Source organism: Olea europaea, chromosome 22, assembly GCF_002742605.1.
Source record: "Olea europaea var. sylvestris chromosome 22, O_europaea_v1, whole genome shotgun sequence".
Taxonomy (NCBI): domain Eukaryota; kingdom Viridiplantae; phylum Streptophyta; class Magnoliopsida; order Lamiales; family Oleaceae; genus Olea; species Olea europaea.
Window position 1 is genome coordinate 4,990,908 of NC_036258.1, and position 15,263 is coordinate 5,006,170.

The 15,263-nt window shown below is 37.1% G+C and overlaps 2 protein-coding genes and 1 pseudogene across 2 annotated transcripts; all 3 read right to left on the minus strand.

The window, feature by feature from the left end:
- Nucleotides 1-3,105: 3,105 nt before the first annotated feature.
- LOC111371071 lies at nucleotides 3,106-7,077 on the minus strand (annotated as a pseudogene).
- LOC111371481 (peptide methionine sulfoxide reductase B5-like) lies at nucleotides 6,903-9,335 on the minus strand. Its single transcript, XM_022993501.1, has 3 exons — nucleotides 9,076-9,335; nucleotides 7,505-7,661; nucleotides 6,903-7,414 (listed from the first exon to the last, which is right to left on the minus strand). Exons 1-3 carry the CDS (start codon nucleotides 9,171-9,173, stop codon nucleotides 7,250-7,252), a joined length of 420 nt encoding a protein of 139 aa, XP_022849269.1. The 5' UTR covers nucleotides 9,174-9,335; the 3' UTR covers nucleotides 6,903-7,249.
- A 2,358-nt stretch (nucleotides 9,336-11,693) lies between these two features.
- On the minus strand, nucleotides 11,694-14,628 carry LOC111371482 (probable protein phosphatase 2C 35). The gene is made up of 2 exons (XM_022993502.1): nucleotides 13,091-14,628; nucleotides 11,694-12,034 (listed from the first exon to the last, which is right to left on the minus strand). The coding sequence occupies exons 1-2, from the start codon at nucleotides 14,000-14,002 to the stop codon at nucleotides 11,903-11,905; spliced, it is 1,044 nt and encodes a 347-aa protein (XP_022849270.1). The 5' UTR covers nucleotides 14,003-14,628; the 3' UTR covers nucleotides 11,694-11,902.
- Between the last annotated feature and the right edge of the window lie 635 nt (nucleotides 14,629-15,263).

Here is a 15,263-nt window from a genome sequence, read left to right on the forward strand (position 1 = left end):
GTAATGGCACAACCAGAAGAGGAGTAGGAGAGACAAGGTTATGCGCTGGCTAGCGCAGCGCATTTGTTTCGGGTACAGAGGCGACGAGGAGTGCTAACCCGGCCACCTAACCCAACAGGTCAAGGGCGGGCCGACCGTAGGTTCGAATCCTGCCACCTTGTATAGGTTCGATTACTGGATACGAGATTCTCGTAGTAGGCTAGATCATCATCCACCCGAGAGAGGGCAGTCTTTAGAAACAACAGGGTGTATGTATCCCAGGTGAGCCAAGAGGTTCAGAGAGTGGGAGTAGATCAGAGAACGCTTCGCCTTTTCTTATCTTCTTCTCGCCCTAGGAGTAGAAGTAGCACAAAAGGACGGATTAGCATTATTGACCTAATGATAAACTAGGAAGATTCCCCCAACTCTCTCTTTGATAGAATAGGTTATGCATGGTAAAAAGAAGGAAAGGACGCTGTGAGGTGGATTGGACAAAGAGATCTTCCTCTTCCTTATTGCACATCGCCGCAGTCTAATTGCGGTTTGACTAGGCACGGTGAGAAGCTGCCCAGTCAGCGCAACTAAAGCAAAGTAGACGGTACACGTAACCAACCCAGCCGAGCCGCCAGTCCTCACAGCCTACTGTAGCCACCTCCGATGGGGGCATCACCTTAAGCCTACCATTCTCAACTTGAACTATTTTCTTGGCATTGAGGTACTCAAGACAAGAATGATCGTGGACTGTTTTTAACACAGCAAAAATATACTTTTGAACACCATCCCATTTTAACCAAAAATACAACCCTTTCAAAGATATCTAACCTTCCTTATGAGTGGAAATCCAATCTCGTGTTGTCTTTTTACTTTTAAATTTTTTTGCATAAAAAGTAGCTATATATATATATATATATATATATATATATATATAATGGAGGTTTCAATCTGACGGATCAACCATAATTAGAAGGTAAAAGGAGGCCTCGACGGAGATGATGGATGGGAACTACTACTCCGACTATAGTTGCGATCTCTAAGCGGGATTTTCAATCATCTATCTGATGCCATGAGAAGAGGAGTGGGCAATCGAGATAGAAGTCGATCACCCAAACCTGCGGATCGTCGCCAAACTGTGACCCCGATCTTGCAGATATTTAGATTTAAACTCATGACTGGCAGATAATAGTTTGAGGATGAAATTGAGGATGAATTTCGTGCTAGACAATAGTTGGACGATGAAATTCGTGCCAGATAATAGATTGAAGATGAAATTGATGAAACTGAAAAGTAAGAGGATGAATTTCGTGCTAGACAATAGTTGGAGGATGCAATTACAACCAGATATTAGTTAGAGGATGAAATTGTTGCCAGATAATAGTTTGAGAATGAAATTGATGATACTGAAAAGTTAGAGGATGAATTTCGTGCTAGACAATAGTTGGAGGATGCAATTACAACCAGATATTAGTTAGAGGATGAAATTGTTGCCAGATAATAGTTTGAGAATGAAATTGATGATACTGAAAAGTTAGAGGATGAATTTCGTGCTAGACAATAGTTGGAGGATGCAATTGATACCAAATAATAGTTTGAGATAATAGTTTGAGGATGAAATTGATGATACTGAAAAGTTAGTGGATCAATTTCGTGCTAGACAATAGTTGGAGGATAAAATTGATCATAATAAAAGTTGGAGGATGTAGTTGATCCTTTGAATAGTTGTAGGACGAAAATCATGCTAGTGAATAGTTGGAGGATGAAATGATGTAATGAATAGTTCGAGGATGACATTGACCTTAAGGAAAAGATGGAAGATGTAATTGATGCTAGTGAATAGTTGGAGGATGAATTTGATGCTATTGAATAGTTGGAGGATTTAAAAGAAGATAGTAAAAAGCTGAAAGATTCAATTGATTCTATAGATTAGTTGGAGGATAAATTTGTTTCTATAGAATAGTTAGAGGATTGAATTGAGGCTATTAAATAGTGGGAGGATGAAATCTAATATATTTTATAGTTGGAGGATGTAATTAATGCTTGTGAATAGTTGTAGGATGAAATTGATGCTATTGAATTGTTTGATGATGAAATAGAATCCACTCAAATAGTTGGAGGTTGAAGTTAACTCTAGGTTCAAGTTTATCCTTCAATTATTAATTAGAGTTAACTAAGTCCTTCACCTAATCAGTAGAATGTATTTGTTTTCTAACAATTAATAATATCAATTTCGTCCCATAAATTTTTGAATCAAATGCATCCTCCGGTGATTGGCAAGATCGTCCTCCAACTACTAAAGGCGTCCAATTTGACCTCCAAATTTCCTTAGCACTAATTCCGTCCTCCAACTATTGATTAGCTTTAAAGTCATCCTTTAACTACTGATTAGAGTCAATTTAGTCCCCCCACTATTTTCTAGTTCCAATTTTCCTCCATCTTTTCACTAGTTTCCAATTCATCCTCCATAATTTACTAGTTTTATTTATGTCCTCAAACTATTACTTAGCTTTCAATTCGTCCTCCATCTTTCATTAGCAACAATTGCATCCTCTAACTATTTTCTATAGCGCAATTCATCCTCTAACTGTTCTCTAGTGTCCAATTTGTCCTCCATCTTTTTACCAACATGATTTGCATCCTCCAATTATTCTATATCATCAAAGTCATCCACCAATATCGAATTATTTTCTTGAATTTCAACAACTCGAACCGTCTTACCGTCGGATGCGGGTTCTGCTTGGCTTGCCAATCAACAGTCTTACCGTCGGAGCAGTGGCCAAGCTCTGGCGTCAGTTGGAACACCTGGACGGCGCAAAAAGCCGTTATTTACACGCGGCGCCTCCGACCATTGACTCAAGTCCTCAGTGGATCAAATACCCATTCCCATTTGTAGTTCCTGAGACCTAAATTTGTTCTAGCAGGTTTAGCACCAGAGGACTCAGCAGTAGCAGTGGTGGCGGGAGGGTTTCAATGGCATGGGGCGGTGATCATCAGAGGGGAGTGGGTTTTGGTTTGGGTTCACTGATGTTAACGGTCTAATGGATACGACCCTATAATTTGTTGATAAAAAAAGGGAAATAAATACCCAATTGCCTAACACTGGAACTACCCGGGGAAGAGTTGGGAACAGTGTCAAGGAGGAGCTCCAACTGGCACTTGTCTGTCCCTTCTATTCAGGATTGCTGCTGGGCACCTGAGGGTGGCTCTGCCTAAGATTCTTCTTACAGTTTCGTGCCTGTAACTAAAGGAAAATGCCTCCGGTCTCACATGGGGGGTGGACCCCACATATGGACCCCATGTGTGTGTACCGTACAGAGTCTGTGCAACAGACCCTGTGTAGGTAGCACAATTGTACTACCAATACATACAAGGATTGAATCCAATCGAAGATGGAAACCATTGCGTTCAAAAGGTGCAAAAAATCAGAACTACAATACTTAAAAGACTTTATTCTTTCCCCATAAATCAGGAGCCTTGTTTCGTTCTTTTCTATAATTATTAACTAAATATGTCATAGAAGTTATTGAATGCAGCATAGCTGTGACAGAACAGAGTTTCCCGTCAACATTTGATAGAGAATTCAAAGACTAGAGAGAGGGGTGTGTGTGTGTTATACAGGTCGGGTCAGGTCGGAGCGGAGAGATCTGTATAGCCTTTAGTCCACTTTTAATCTATCAAAAGCCAAAATGGGGAATTGAGTGTTAAGCGGGTCAAAGAGATCTGTGTACCCTTTAATCCGCCTTTCGATGCCGGTAATAGCATGCGTTCAACAACTTCTAATATATAAATCCGATTTTCAATTCATTATTTAGAGAGATGCAGCAGAGAACTCTGCAGGTTTAATTTCAAGAAATATCACCAATCCAATTAATATGGCCTCTTAATCAGAGACTTATATAGTATCTTGCAAAGGTCGTCAATTTATTCTGCCCATGAGCTCATTTCAGCGTGTCGAATTTTGAAAGATTCAGTTCGATTGTAGTCTAAAATAAATCAAAATGAATAGGTCAGTCAGATAAGTGAAAGTTGAGCCTACCTTTGCTTCGTCCTGTACGACTTTAGACTGATGTATCAACTTGCGTTTTTCAATAGCAACCTCCTCTTGGAACAGTCCTCTGCTTCTCCCGTGACTGAAACTTCATCAGTGTCTGCTTCTCCCTCTTTGATACCTCCAGGCAGCTTGCAGCTGAACCCGGAGCATGTAATTTTGCGGCTTCCATATCCTGCCGTAGTGCTGCATTCTCAATTTCAAGCCTATGAACAACAGCACTAGCTCCTTCTACCTGTCCACTAGCCTTAAACAATGCAGTCTCCATCTTAGATAGCCTTTTCCTAGTGTTTTCCTCCGAAGTTTGCTTCTCTTTCTTGTGCTGCTCCACTTCCTCTTTCTCTTGCCTAAATGTCTTGAGTTCTGCTTTGTCCTTGCCCAGTCTATGAGCAGCTTGCATGACTTTCTGATTTGCCCACTCCATCCACTCCTGGAGCTGATTTTGCATTCTCCGTACTCTTGAAACATTCTTCATAATCATTTCATCCTTTCCGTCATGTGGAGCCCACTATCCAACTGACTTTCCATTTGAGAGAATGGGCTTTGGATTGGAAATGCATTTGGTAGGGAATGAGAGAGAGCTCAGTATTGGCTAATGGTAAGGAATGAGAGGTGTTAAAAGGCACCACAGGCAATGAGGCGAGGATAATTGATTTAGGCGATAAAGAACTACCAGTGCCAATTGCCAATCCAAAATATTGGCAGTGAAGTGAAACCATGTTTGTTAAAAGACTGTTATTTATATTGTCTTCAGGCACATCAATGCGGACTGCCTTGCTAGTTTTAGCTGATGTATTTTTAACATATATACCTGTAGGAACTAATAGAGGTTTGAGTTTCTTATCCAAGACTAAACTCCAAATCCCGAGAGTTTCTCTGCTCGAGACGCCACTATAGAACCGCGATCACGGTAGTGTTCGAAGGAAATGGACTTTTGGTGCAATATGTATTCCCTTTTGGTTATCCCATTTACTTTTCTACTGCCTCCAAACTTCTCCTTCGCAATTGTAGTGTGGGATATTCCTGCTGCACCAAAGGTTTCATCACTAGCATTTGATATAGAGTTTTGACACTCTTTCTCCTGGACAAGTTCAGTAAGAATGAAAGAAGTTTTTGGTTTTGAGTTTGGACAATTTGCTACAATGGGTACTTCTGATGGAAAAGAATGCCTATCATGAACAGAAGCCACATTAGTTCGTTCAGATGGAAATTTTTGAGCATAAGCAAATGAAGGATTTGGTTTATAAGGAAGTGAATGGTTCAGAACCTTTGGTCTCAGTTCTTAACAGGGGTTGCACAATAGCGGAAGAATTCTTATTTGAAGTCACATCACTACCCAAAGGATCAACATCGATGGTACAAGCACGTGACACATTCATGTCACATATCAACAAGCACCACATTGTATCCACAGTACTGTAAAAGGGGCATAACCTCTCTTAGAGGACAAACCAAGTCTGCTAATATTAACTTCCCCAAAATAATGGTCCTTTGACAGATCAACGTCTTGGGCACTTCTAAGAAATGCAAGCGTATTATCCACAATATTAGATACTAAGTCTTTACGCACATGGCAAAGGCCAGGCCTCAAAATAGCCTCAATAGCAACTTCTTCAATGTAACCACTTGCAATTATTTTCTTTGTAGCGTTCTTGAAAATTGTATCCAAGTTGCTTAAAACAAGTTCTTCTAGTTGAGATTCAGTAAGATCACTCCAATCAGCATCATGGAGTTCCTCTAATGATGACTCTATCTCCTCTCTATGCCAGCTTGGTTCTACCTCCGAGGTCCCCATCGCACATGACAATACAAGGTCAAGTTTTGAAGCATCGCATGTATCATACCTGTCTGTATGCCCACTACTCGGGATAACCTCAAACCTTTCAGCCAAGAACTCAAAATCATTGAATTCATTGGGACGTAAAGGAACGGTCTTCTTTGGGTCGCCTAGTGGTGGATCGGCCCGGAATTTTCTCTCATTGGAGATCTTGGGGAAAAATGTGTTTTGAAATACTGATTTTTTGAAAAATGTGTAATTAAAAAAAGAGAAAATTTTTGAGTTTATTTATAATATCATTTTATAAAAAAATGTGTACTTGAAAATAATATCATTTTATAAAAGAATGTGTGTCTGAAAATTCATTTTGGAAACAATGCAGCCCAAACATGGGCAAGGTATTCATGAACGTTGAGAGCTTTACTTAACAAGAAACATGTTATATGTACAATTTTGATTGACAACTCATACTTAGCAACATTACATTCATCTATTTCAGAAATTGTTTTTTAAATCAATGATATGAATTTTGACAGCACCAACATTATCAAGCAGGATTGTACAAATAGCATAATTGACTTAACAAAATACCATAGTGGCATTGTTTTTAGAAAGAGTGCATTTCACATGACACCAAGAATACATAGGAAGAATGATGGTTTCCTCAACTAATGGACCTAGACCGAGCTTGTTTGTGTGTTTTTTATCCTTTAATGTTCGGACACAAGTAGTTTAACGGATCTCTACGTGAGCTTTACTCATTTCAATGCAACGTTATTCTTAAAACTTCGCAAAACAAAAGCATCCTCAGAGTTTTCAAAAGAAACTACGAGCTAGGGAAAAGAAGGATGGGAGATTTGGAGAAAATTCATAACTATGGCTTGAGAGTTGGACTCCATAATATTGTATGTTGTTTCTCTCTTGACATGGTTGAAAAGTTATGAATCAAAATGAAATATGTGATTAAAATTAATTGTTGACTTTGACTTGACATATTTATCAACTTTTAATCTACGCCAAACAAGGACTTAGTTGACAAACTCCTATATTCTTTTCATTACAGTACTTCAACAAGTTTGTCCAAAGTACCAAACATCTGTTTTTGCATACCGAAGTGTATTAACATTTCATGCTTTTACAATATATATTGATTTTTGAGTTGCTTGCAGTAGAGTACATGTCTAAGAATTAAATTCTCTCCCCTAACCAATTTTGGAATAAGCATAACTGTAAGACTTCGAATCAATTCTGAACCAGGATGAAACTTGGGATCCTTCATTGCTGATGCCATCCAGAGGACTCAACACATAGGATACAAGAAAAAGAAAACACAAAATAAGCATCAAACACAATCACTTATTTGTTGTAACACATACTAATATTTCAGAGTACGTAGGCAAAAACACACGACACAAGGTTTCATTTCTAGAATAACAACTGTGCGAAAAAGTTCACAGTGAAGCAGAGGTTTCCATGGGGACGAACTTGACTGAAACACTGTTGACACAGTGTCTTTCGTCTGTAGGTGTTTCGAACCCCTCACCTTTGAATACATGGCCCAAATGTCCACCACAAGCAGCACATGTGATTTCAATCCTCCTACCATCTGGATCAGGCTGAAATAAGTAATTTTCAAACGTAACATTAGAAGGACGTATATGGGATCGTCTATAAGAATGAAATTATTAACAAAATTTTATACTCACGGAGCGGTTAATGGCTCCTGGGAGACCCTCGAAGAAAGCTGGCCAACCACATCCAGAGTTAAATTTGGTGGTGGATTTGTACAGAGGAGTTCCGCAACCAGCACAGTTATAGATCCCATCATCATAAAACTTGTCATACTCTCCAGTGCCACGAGGCCTGTAAAAATTAAATTATCAGTGCATGTTTGGAATGCTGGGTAGGACACTACACTTGGACAAGATTTTAAGTTCATTTTCATCTTACTGTCAAATACTATAAACTTCACCTAACCAAAAAAGCAGCCGGTGTTTAACATATGTACGATTTAAAAGTGCGTATACATCCAAAAATTTCACTCTTACTATTACTCCAATCGCGTGTGCTCCCGACTAATAGACCATAAAGGGATGCATAAAAATTACAAGTTCCAAGTAAAGGACTATGTCCCGGTTGATTCCATGTTTTGCTTGTCAATTATCAAAATCTAAATACACTATTGTTAGTGAACAGTTTACCCTCTCAAACCTCTTTGAAGGTGAACTCCTCGAACAACTTATTTATGGCCATATCTCGTCATGTCAGTGTTCTCATTTGGGAATACAATCAGGATTTTGGATACATTTATTTGGTAAAAATACAATGTATCCAGGTGCAGTTTAATAACTATAGAATCAAACCATAGGAATCAGTACCAATATAATAATATTGATAATCAGTAATTTATCATATTAATCCAAAAAGTGTTGAATCTAGCAAACAATTCTAAATTACTTTAACTAGTTGGTTCATAAATGACACTGAAAACGTGTCATACAATAGAAAATCAAAGCAGTCTACTTTCTCAAACAGCCCCAGCGTTTCATCCCACCGCTTCAGAAAACAATGGTTTCTGTGTTCATGACACTGTCTTGAAATCTTATCTCTTGCCTAACAAACTATGCACATTTCATTTCTTTTCAATCTTTTCGCAGCATTACGAACTTGATGGGGAATTTTTATATGCTATATGAAAACCACCAAATTCATATAAATATAGCTACTGCTAATTCAATAAGAAATCGAAAGCAACCAAAAGAGAAACGCCCCCTAAAACAAAACTTTCTTTGTGGATCTTAGATTCAGGTAGGCAGTTTCTATGAGGCTTGGGGGCTCCCAATACGTAACTACGGTGTGCAAAGGCTTTCATTTTCCAACAAATATGTGTATGAAAGTGACAACCACGAGCAACTCATGTTCATCATGTTATAAATCATTGATTAATGGACAGGGATACTTTATAGAGTTTAAAAATGAAGTCTTGTTTCATTTCTCGTGATCTCTTTGTCGTCCTTAGATCAAATCCTCAGATTATAAGTGCCACAAGAGCTCTTCAACAATCCAGCAACTCATCAGACCAAAAAAATAACATTAATTATTGTTGATATCAAACCATCTTCACGTAAGCAAAATTTATCCAAAAAATACAACACAATTACAGGACATCTTGATCAATGTTTAAGACATTTACGTACAGAAACTGCAAAACATGGAGTGAGGAAGAATGTATAATGGGCAAAAAAAAAAAAAGGAGGGTTTGACGAAGATTACTTACTCAGTGCCTTTCTGTCGGAGGATGCGAAATTGCTCGGGAGATAGAATAGCCCGCCATTCCTCCTCTGATTTCTGAGCTGAATTGGGTGCTGCTGCCATAGATATAGTGACTCAAGTCTTGAAATTTTGATGTATAGATTTGCGTATTTATTTAAGGAAATTAAGGGCCAGTAGGTTGAGAATATTTTGAGGGCGAAAATGGATATGGACGGTTTATCGATTTAAGGGGGACTTTGTTGAATCGACTTCTTTTCGCATTTACCATTGTACCTTTTTTTTTTTTTTTTTTTTTTTTTTTTGGGGAGAATTTTTGTTGAGTTTCTCTCCGCCACTTTTGCCATTAAATTATTGATTCAATCAAAATAATAAAACTTAAAGACTCATTTGATTGGACTCATAATAGTTTGTTACCTCGCATCAGAATCATCATTAATGCTAGATAACATTATTGAGTTGATAATTAAATATTGTGTATATATCCGTTAAAAGAAGAGAGAAAAATCAATTACAAGTTACAACTCACATTGTCGGCTTGTGAAGATAAAGAGAAATCAATTAGGGATAATTGCAGCAGAAGCTTCAAACCTTCGAAATATTAGCAAACTTTCACCAAACTTTTGATTTGTGGCACTCGTCACCCCTAACCTTTCCAAACGTTGCATCCGAGGCCCTTTTGGATGGTTTTCATCCAAAATTCCGTCAGTTGACCAGAAAATTAATTTTGACTAAATTTTAACAATTTTTGAATGGACAAAATGGTAACTTTACATTAAAATAAAATAAAAATAAAAAAGTGAAACTCATCTTCTTCTAGAACCCACCCCCAAATCCCCCCATGAAAACCAGAAAAATCTGAACTTTCTAGATCAGGATCCTTCTGGTGAATGTTAGAGTGGCTGCTTCCTTTGGATAATTCTATTCCTCCTCCAACACGCCCTTCATTACCTCCTAAATTGAGTTCCAGTTCCATTGGAACCAGAAAAATTTCTCTGTTCAATTTGGTTTGGAAGGAATATTTACACCTGGATGAAGGTGGAGAAGGAAAACTGAGATAATTGAATTTGTAGAAATCTATTCCTTCCACACGAATCAGATTTTGCGAAAAATGCAGATCGGGAAACACTCTCCACTCAAATCTCATATTCTTGAAATTCAAAAAAATCAAAACTTTTCAATACTCCCCCCCAAAGCCCCCAACCCATCCCTGAAACTTAGAAAAACGCAGATCAACAAAATACGCCCTTAACTCACTTGCATCAACTACTCTCATAAACAATTCATCCTCACACACCACGCTCTCTCTCTTTTTGGATTTCTTGGAATCTGCATTTGTTGTGGTATTATATAATGGTAGACCAAGAGAACTGCAAGAGAGTCACTCACTTGGCAACTAAGAAGAGAGCAATGGCTGAGGCAGTGGCAATGGTAATAGTAATGACTTCTCAGAAACAGCGAAAGAAGAAGATGTTGTCAGAATGAAATTTGTTGTTGGGGTGGGTTAGGGGAGAGGACGAATTTTATTTTTCCTTTTTTATTTTTATTTTTATTTTGATTTTAATGTAAAGTTACTATTTTGCTCCTTTAAAAATTGTTAAAATGTGGTCAAAATTTTTTTTTTGATCAACTGACGAAATTTTGGATGAAAACCGTCCAAAAGGACCTCGGATGCAACGTTTGGAAATGTTAGGGGTGATGGATACCACAAATCAAAGGTTTGGAGAAAGTCTGTTAATGTTTCAAAAGTTTGAAGCTTCTGCTGCAATTATCCCAATCAATTATATCCACTTGTTCATTATCTGACAATTTTTCATCGTGCATTTTTTATTAAAATAGTCAAAATTATACTTAGTTACTATGTTTTGACGGGATCAACATGCTTGACACGGAGAGACCACCAAGCGATTCATCAAGAATGAAAACATACTAGTAATCCAACTAGCTTTTTAAAAATCAGTAAACAGATTTATACAAATACTTCTTTATAATCTAATCATTTACTTTTCTAAATGGGCATTGATAACTAGAATTGTCACAACCATGTTGCACATTTTGAATTGGATCGGCCTATTTGACCCAAATAAGATTGCAAGTAAATTTGTTTAGAACATAGGTAAATGAGAATTGTGATGTTATTTATAGTGAAAACTACTAGTCATTCTAAGTGGCATACATGTAACTGATACTTGATGCACAAATGCAATAAAAAATTATTACATTAATACATCAAATGACAAACTATCACGCGTATGCTACGTAGATCATAAACATGATGCAACCGAGAACTACACTATGTGAATCTATGATCAAATTATTGAACTGATTTACAAAAATACTTCGTTATATTGCTTGTAACATAAACCCACGACATACATGAATGATGAATTATATAGACTAACAAAGTTAGCATTCAACAGATACCACATAACCAAGGCAAAACTTTTTGGGAGTAACTTCCTTTTGGTCTTGTCTTTGTTTAGTTAATGCAGTACGAAAGAAACGATACGAAAAGTAAGCAAGATATCTTTCCCGCAATTGCATGAGAGGACGAGGTGGGGTGGGAGTTTCAAAGCAAGGAGAACTCACAAGTCACAGCTGAGGGTCGAGGAACTCGTGCAGACAGGAAAACAGCATCCGGTCTTTTGATATTCTAATTATAAAACATCGTTCATGTGGTGAATGCATAGCACAAAACAAGACAAAACACCTTGGAGTCAAAGTATGCATTTTTGGATTATAACTGCAAGCTACATATAACGGAATGGAGAACTGGAATTTTTATGAGAGAAGCAACCACTAAAGTAAGAATCAGATGATTTATACAGTTGTCGTCAAGTCAAGTCTTTAACGTGTACAATGATGATAGTTATATCGTCAGTCCGGTTTTCGTGCTCTAACCATAATTTGTACGATTCTCTGGCAATGGAAACACATGCATCCCTGGGATCAGCATGCTTAGTCACCTGCAAAGATGGATGGCAAAAACAAAGTCAGATATAAGAGAAATTGTATCGTCAATACCTCGACTCATCAAGCAGAAAGTTACTATTCTCTTAAACATAATACATCAAATGGCATGGACAAGAGTGCAAGCAAGTGTTGATAAATTGAATATTAACAAAAAAGTACATGCAGGGACTGAGCTTCTAGATTTCCTTCATCAGTAAACTGAAAACAAGATTTAAAGGATTTCAAATGATAACCAAATTCTTCATCAAGTCGACTGCATTATAAGAAACTGTATTAAAACAAAAATTTATAGCATCAATGTTAATATTGAATGCAACTGATCACTTGCTCTCGAGTTTGTGATTTTCTTAAAAGGAAAAATAAATAAAATAAAAATAAAACAGCTGCAACAAGATGTATCAGGAAGTGCACTAACTTTCCACTGAACTGAATATGGACAAGAACCAAGTCCTTAACCCATTGAATTTCATGCGCATGAGGCCTGTCGAAAATATCCCACTGTTGTTAAAATATATCGTGTTGCAGAGTATTTTGTTAGCAACTGCCGACCCGCATGCCAATAATAGTTTCATTGAGTTGATGAACTCTAATTGGTACTAGAAATGAGGTACAATACGTCTACAAGAAATAGAAACTGGAAAAGAATAACAAATCATTATTTTTAACAAATCAATATATTGAGCTAATTTTCCAATCCAAAAAAAGGTAATTGTTTAGACCATTTTATGGAAAGATAGTTGCATCCATAATTAATGTTTTAAATAAAAATTTTCCAAGCATGGAGCAATAGAAGAAAGGCATATTTCTACGCAACTTCTAAAAATGTGACTTTTAACTACTTGTTCGTGTGTTTTAATCTCTGTGGAGTGTGGAGTTTTACGTATCATTAACCAGCATATGCATTATTTCTGGAATAAATAAACTATTTATGGCAATCCAAGAAGAAACGACCAGAGGCATTCGATAAATTCCTAAAACTTGATGCTGCATTTGTAAATATGGGAAGGAACAAATGGAACTGCCATACATAACTAAAAAGTATCACATACCATGTCCACCACATTTTGGCTGGATAGGAACTCAAAAACCCCATCACTTGCAACAACAAAGAATGGATGGCTAGGTGTAAGCTGCACTGTTAACACCTCTGGATCAGCAACCACACCAATCTTCTCAGCCGTGCTATCTCCAATACTTCGTGTAAATGCAGTTCCAGGATACATCCCATTTTGCACCCACAACCTTGGTGGATCACCCCCCTGAGTTTCCTCATCCCCCCAAGACTGAATTCCTGGATCCTTAAGCCCTTCCACTTGATCAACGCTCAGAACTCGAGCCCCAAAAAGCTTCACCCGCTCACATTCATCTTTCCTGAATGGCGTTTGGTCATATGACAGATCTTTAGCAAGAACTCTGTTTCCGTCCTTGATAGCAATCACTGCTCGAGAATCACCCACATTTGCTACGTATAGTCCATCCCCGATGACCAAAGCTGTAATAGCCGTTGTACCACTCATGGAATCATCTATATCACTACTGTGAAGTTCATCATTTGTTGACAAAAATGCAGCTTTATAGGCCTTAACAGGATCATCAAATAATGTAGCATCATTCGACAAAATTTCCACCAGCCTATCCTTGACGAAATTCGAGCACTGTGAGCCAAACTGTCCATGCCCATCAAACACACCAAAGAAATGTGCATCCGGGTTGCCTTGAATCTTTGTTCTAATACAATAACTATCTTGATTGTCCTTTTCAGGGGTTTCAGGATAATACCCACGGTGCGTAAGCATGGAATACTCTAACCTGTAATTTTGTGAAGGAACATCCACAACCTCTAAAGAACTGTTAGCAAGTATATACGTATTCTTACCCCTAAATACATCCAATTCTTCCTTGTCATCACCACTTGAGGATTTAGGAAAACTGATACAACACTTCCCATGAACACACCCCATTTTCCAATGTAATTTGAAGATATCAACAAAGAAACGCTCACAATACCCACAAAATGTTCGTCGAAAGTTCTGAGAGAAACGTAGGGATTTAGAACCACACCCACAAAAAGATGTAACTCTTAACGACGATAGTCATATTGGATTTCTTCATATTCCACATTTAGTTGATTTTCGAAATGGATTTCCAAAAAAACCCACAAAAAGTGGTTTCTTGGAATGCAATTTTGATTGCCAAATGATGAGGCTTTGTAATCTCAAACAAAAAGGGGTTTTCTTTTATTTTCTAGTAACCAAAAAAATTTGATATCAAGATTGGAATAAAGTAATCAACAAACTTTGAGAGAATTTTGAAGAGACAGAAAGGAAATCATATAGGCCAAAAAGGAAATCAAACCCTTGCTTTGATCAAACATAGAAATTGCATAACTTATGGAGTTGGGTTTTGTGGGGTCCGCAGAAGGAAAATCAAGATCATGAACATCGAAAAGGAAAGGAAACAACTTGGAAAAAAATTTGTAAAAGAAATTTGGGAAATTAAAAAGATAAAGGGGTTTATGAATTATGACTACATAACGGGACAAATGAAAAAGAAAGGTTAGAATTAGAGGCTTTTGTTTCACGAGTTTGTCACTGTGTGCATGGAATGTCTGCTTGCAAAGCCCACAAAAATTTTCCAATTTCAAATTTTCAAAAAACACATGCGAATGTATTGAGACGGGACAGATAAGACGAGAGCTATTTATTATCATTGATTTCTTCATTTGACTTTTTTTAACTCTTCTAATCTCATTATTTGGAAATTCGCTTTTTAGAATTGGACTATTATTTTAATATATTCTCCACATCCCAACATATCATGCCGGGATTGGTTCAGTGACAATATTTGATTAAAAATTTAAGTTAAAATTAATAATTAATTTTAATCACATGCTTTATGAAATTCACAACTTTTAAAGTATACATTCCATCAATTTTTATTAAATATAAATTTAATTTTTAACTAAACCAAACGGGATCACATCTTCTTAAAAAATAGATTTTTGGTGTCAAAAAAATCTGTTGACGTCTTTCTATTTTTTTAAGCGTTGCATAATTATGTGAACGTATGTCAAATTATTTAACTGAAATTCATTTTTGAATTGGAAAAGTCAAATTGTTCTAGCCATCTAAAGCTCAAAGAAATGTATATTAGGTAAAAAATTCTGGGTAGGGGTTGCTTAGAATGTAATAATGCTATGCAGTGAGATTTGTTTTCAAAATT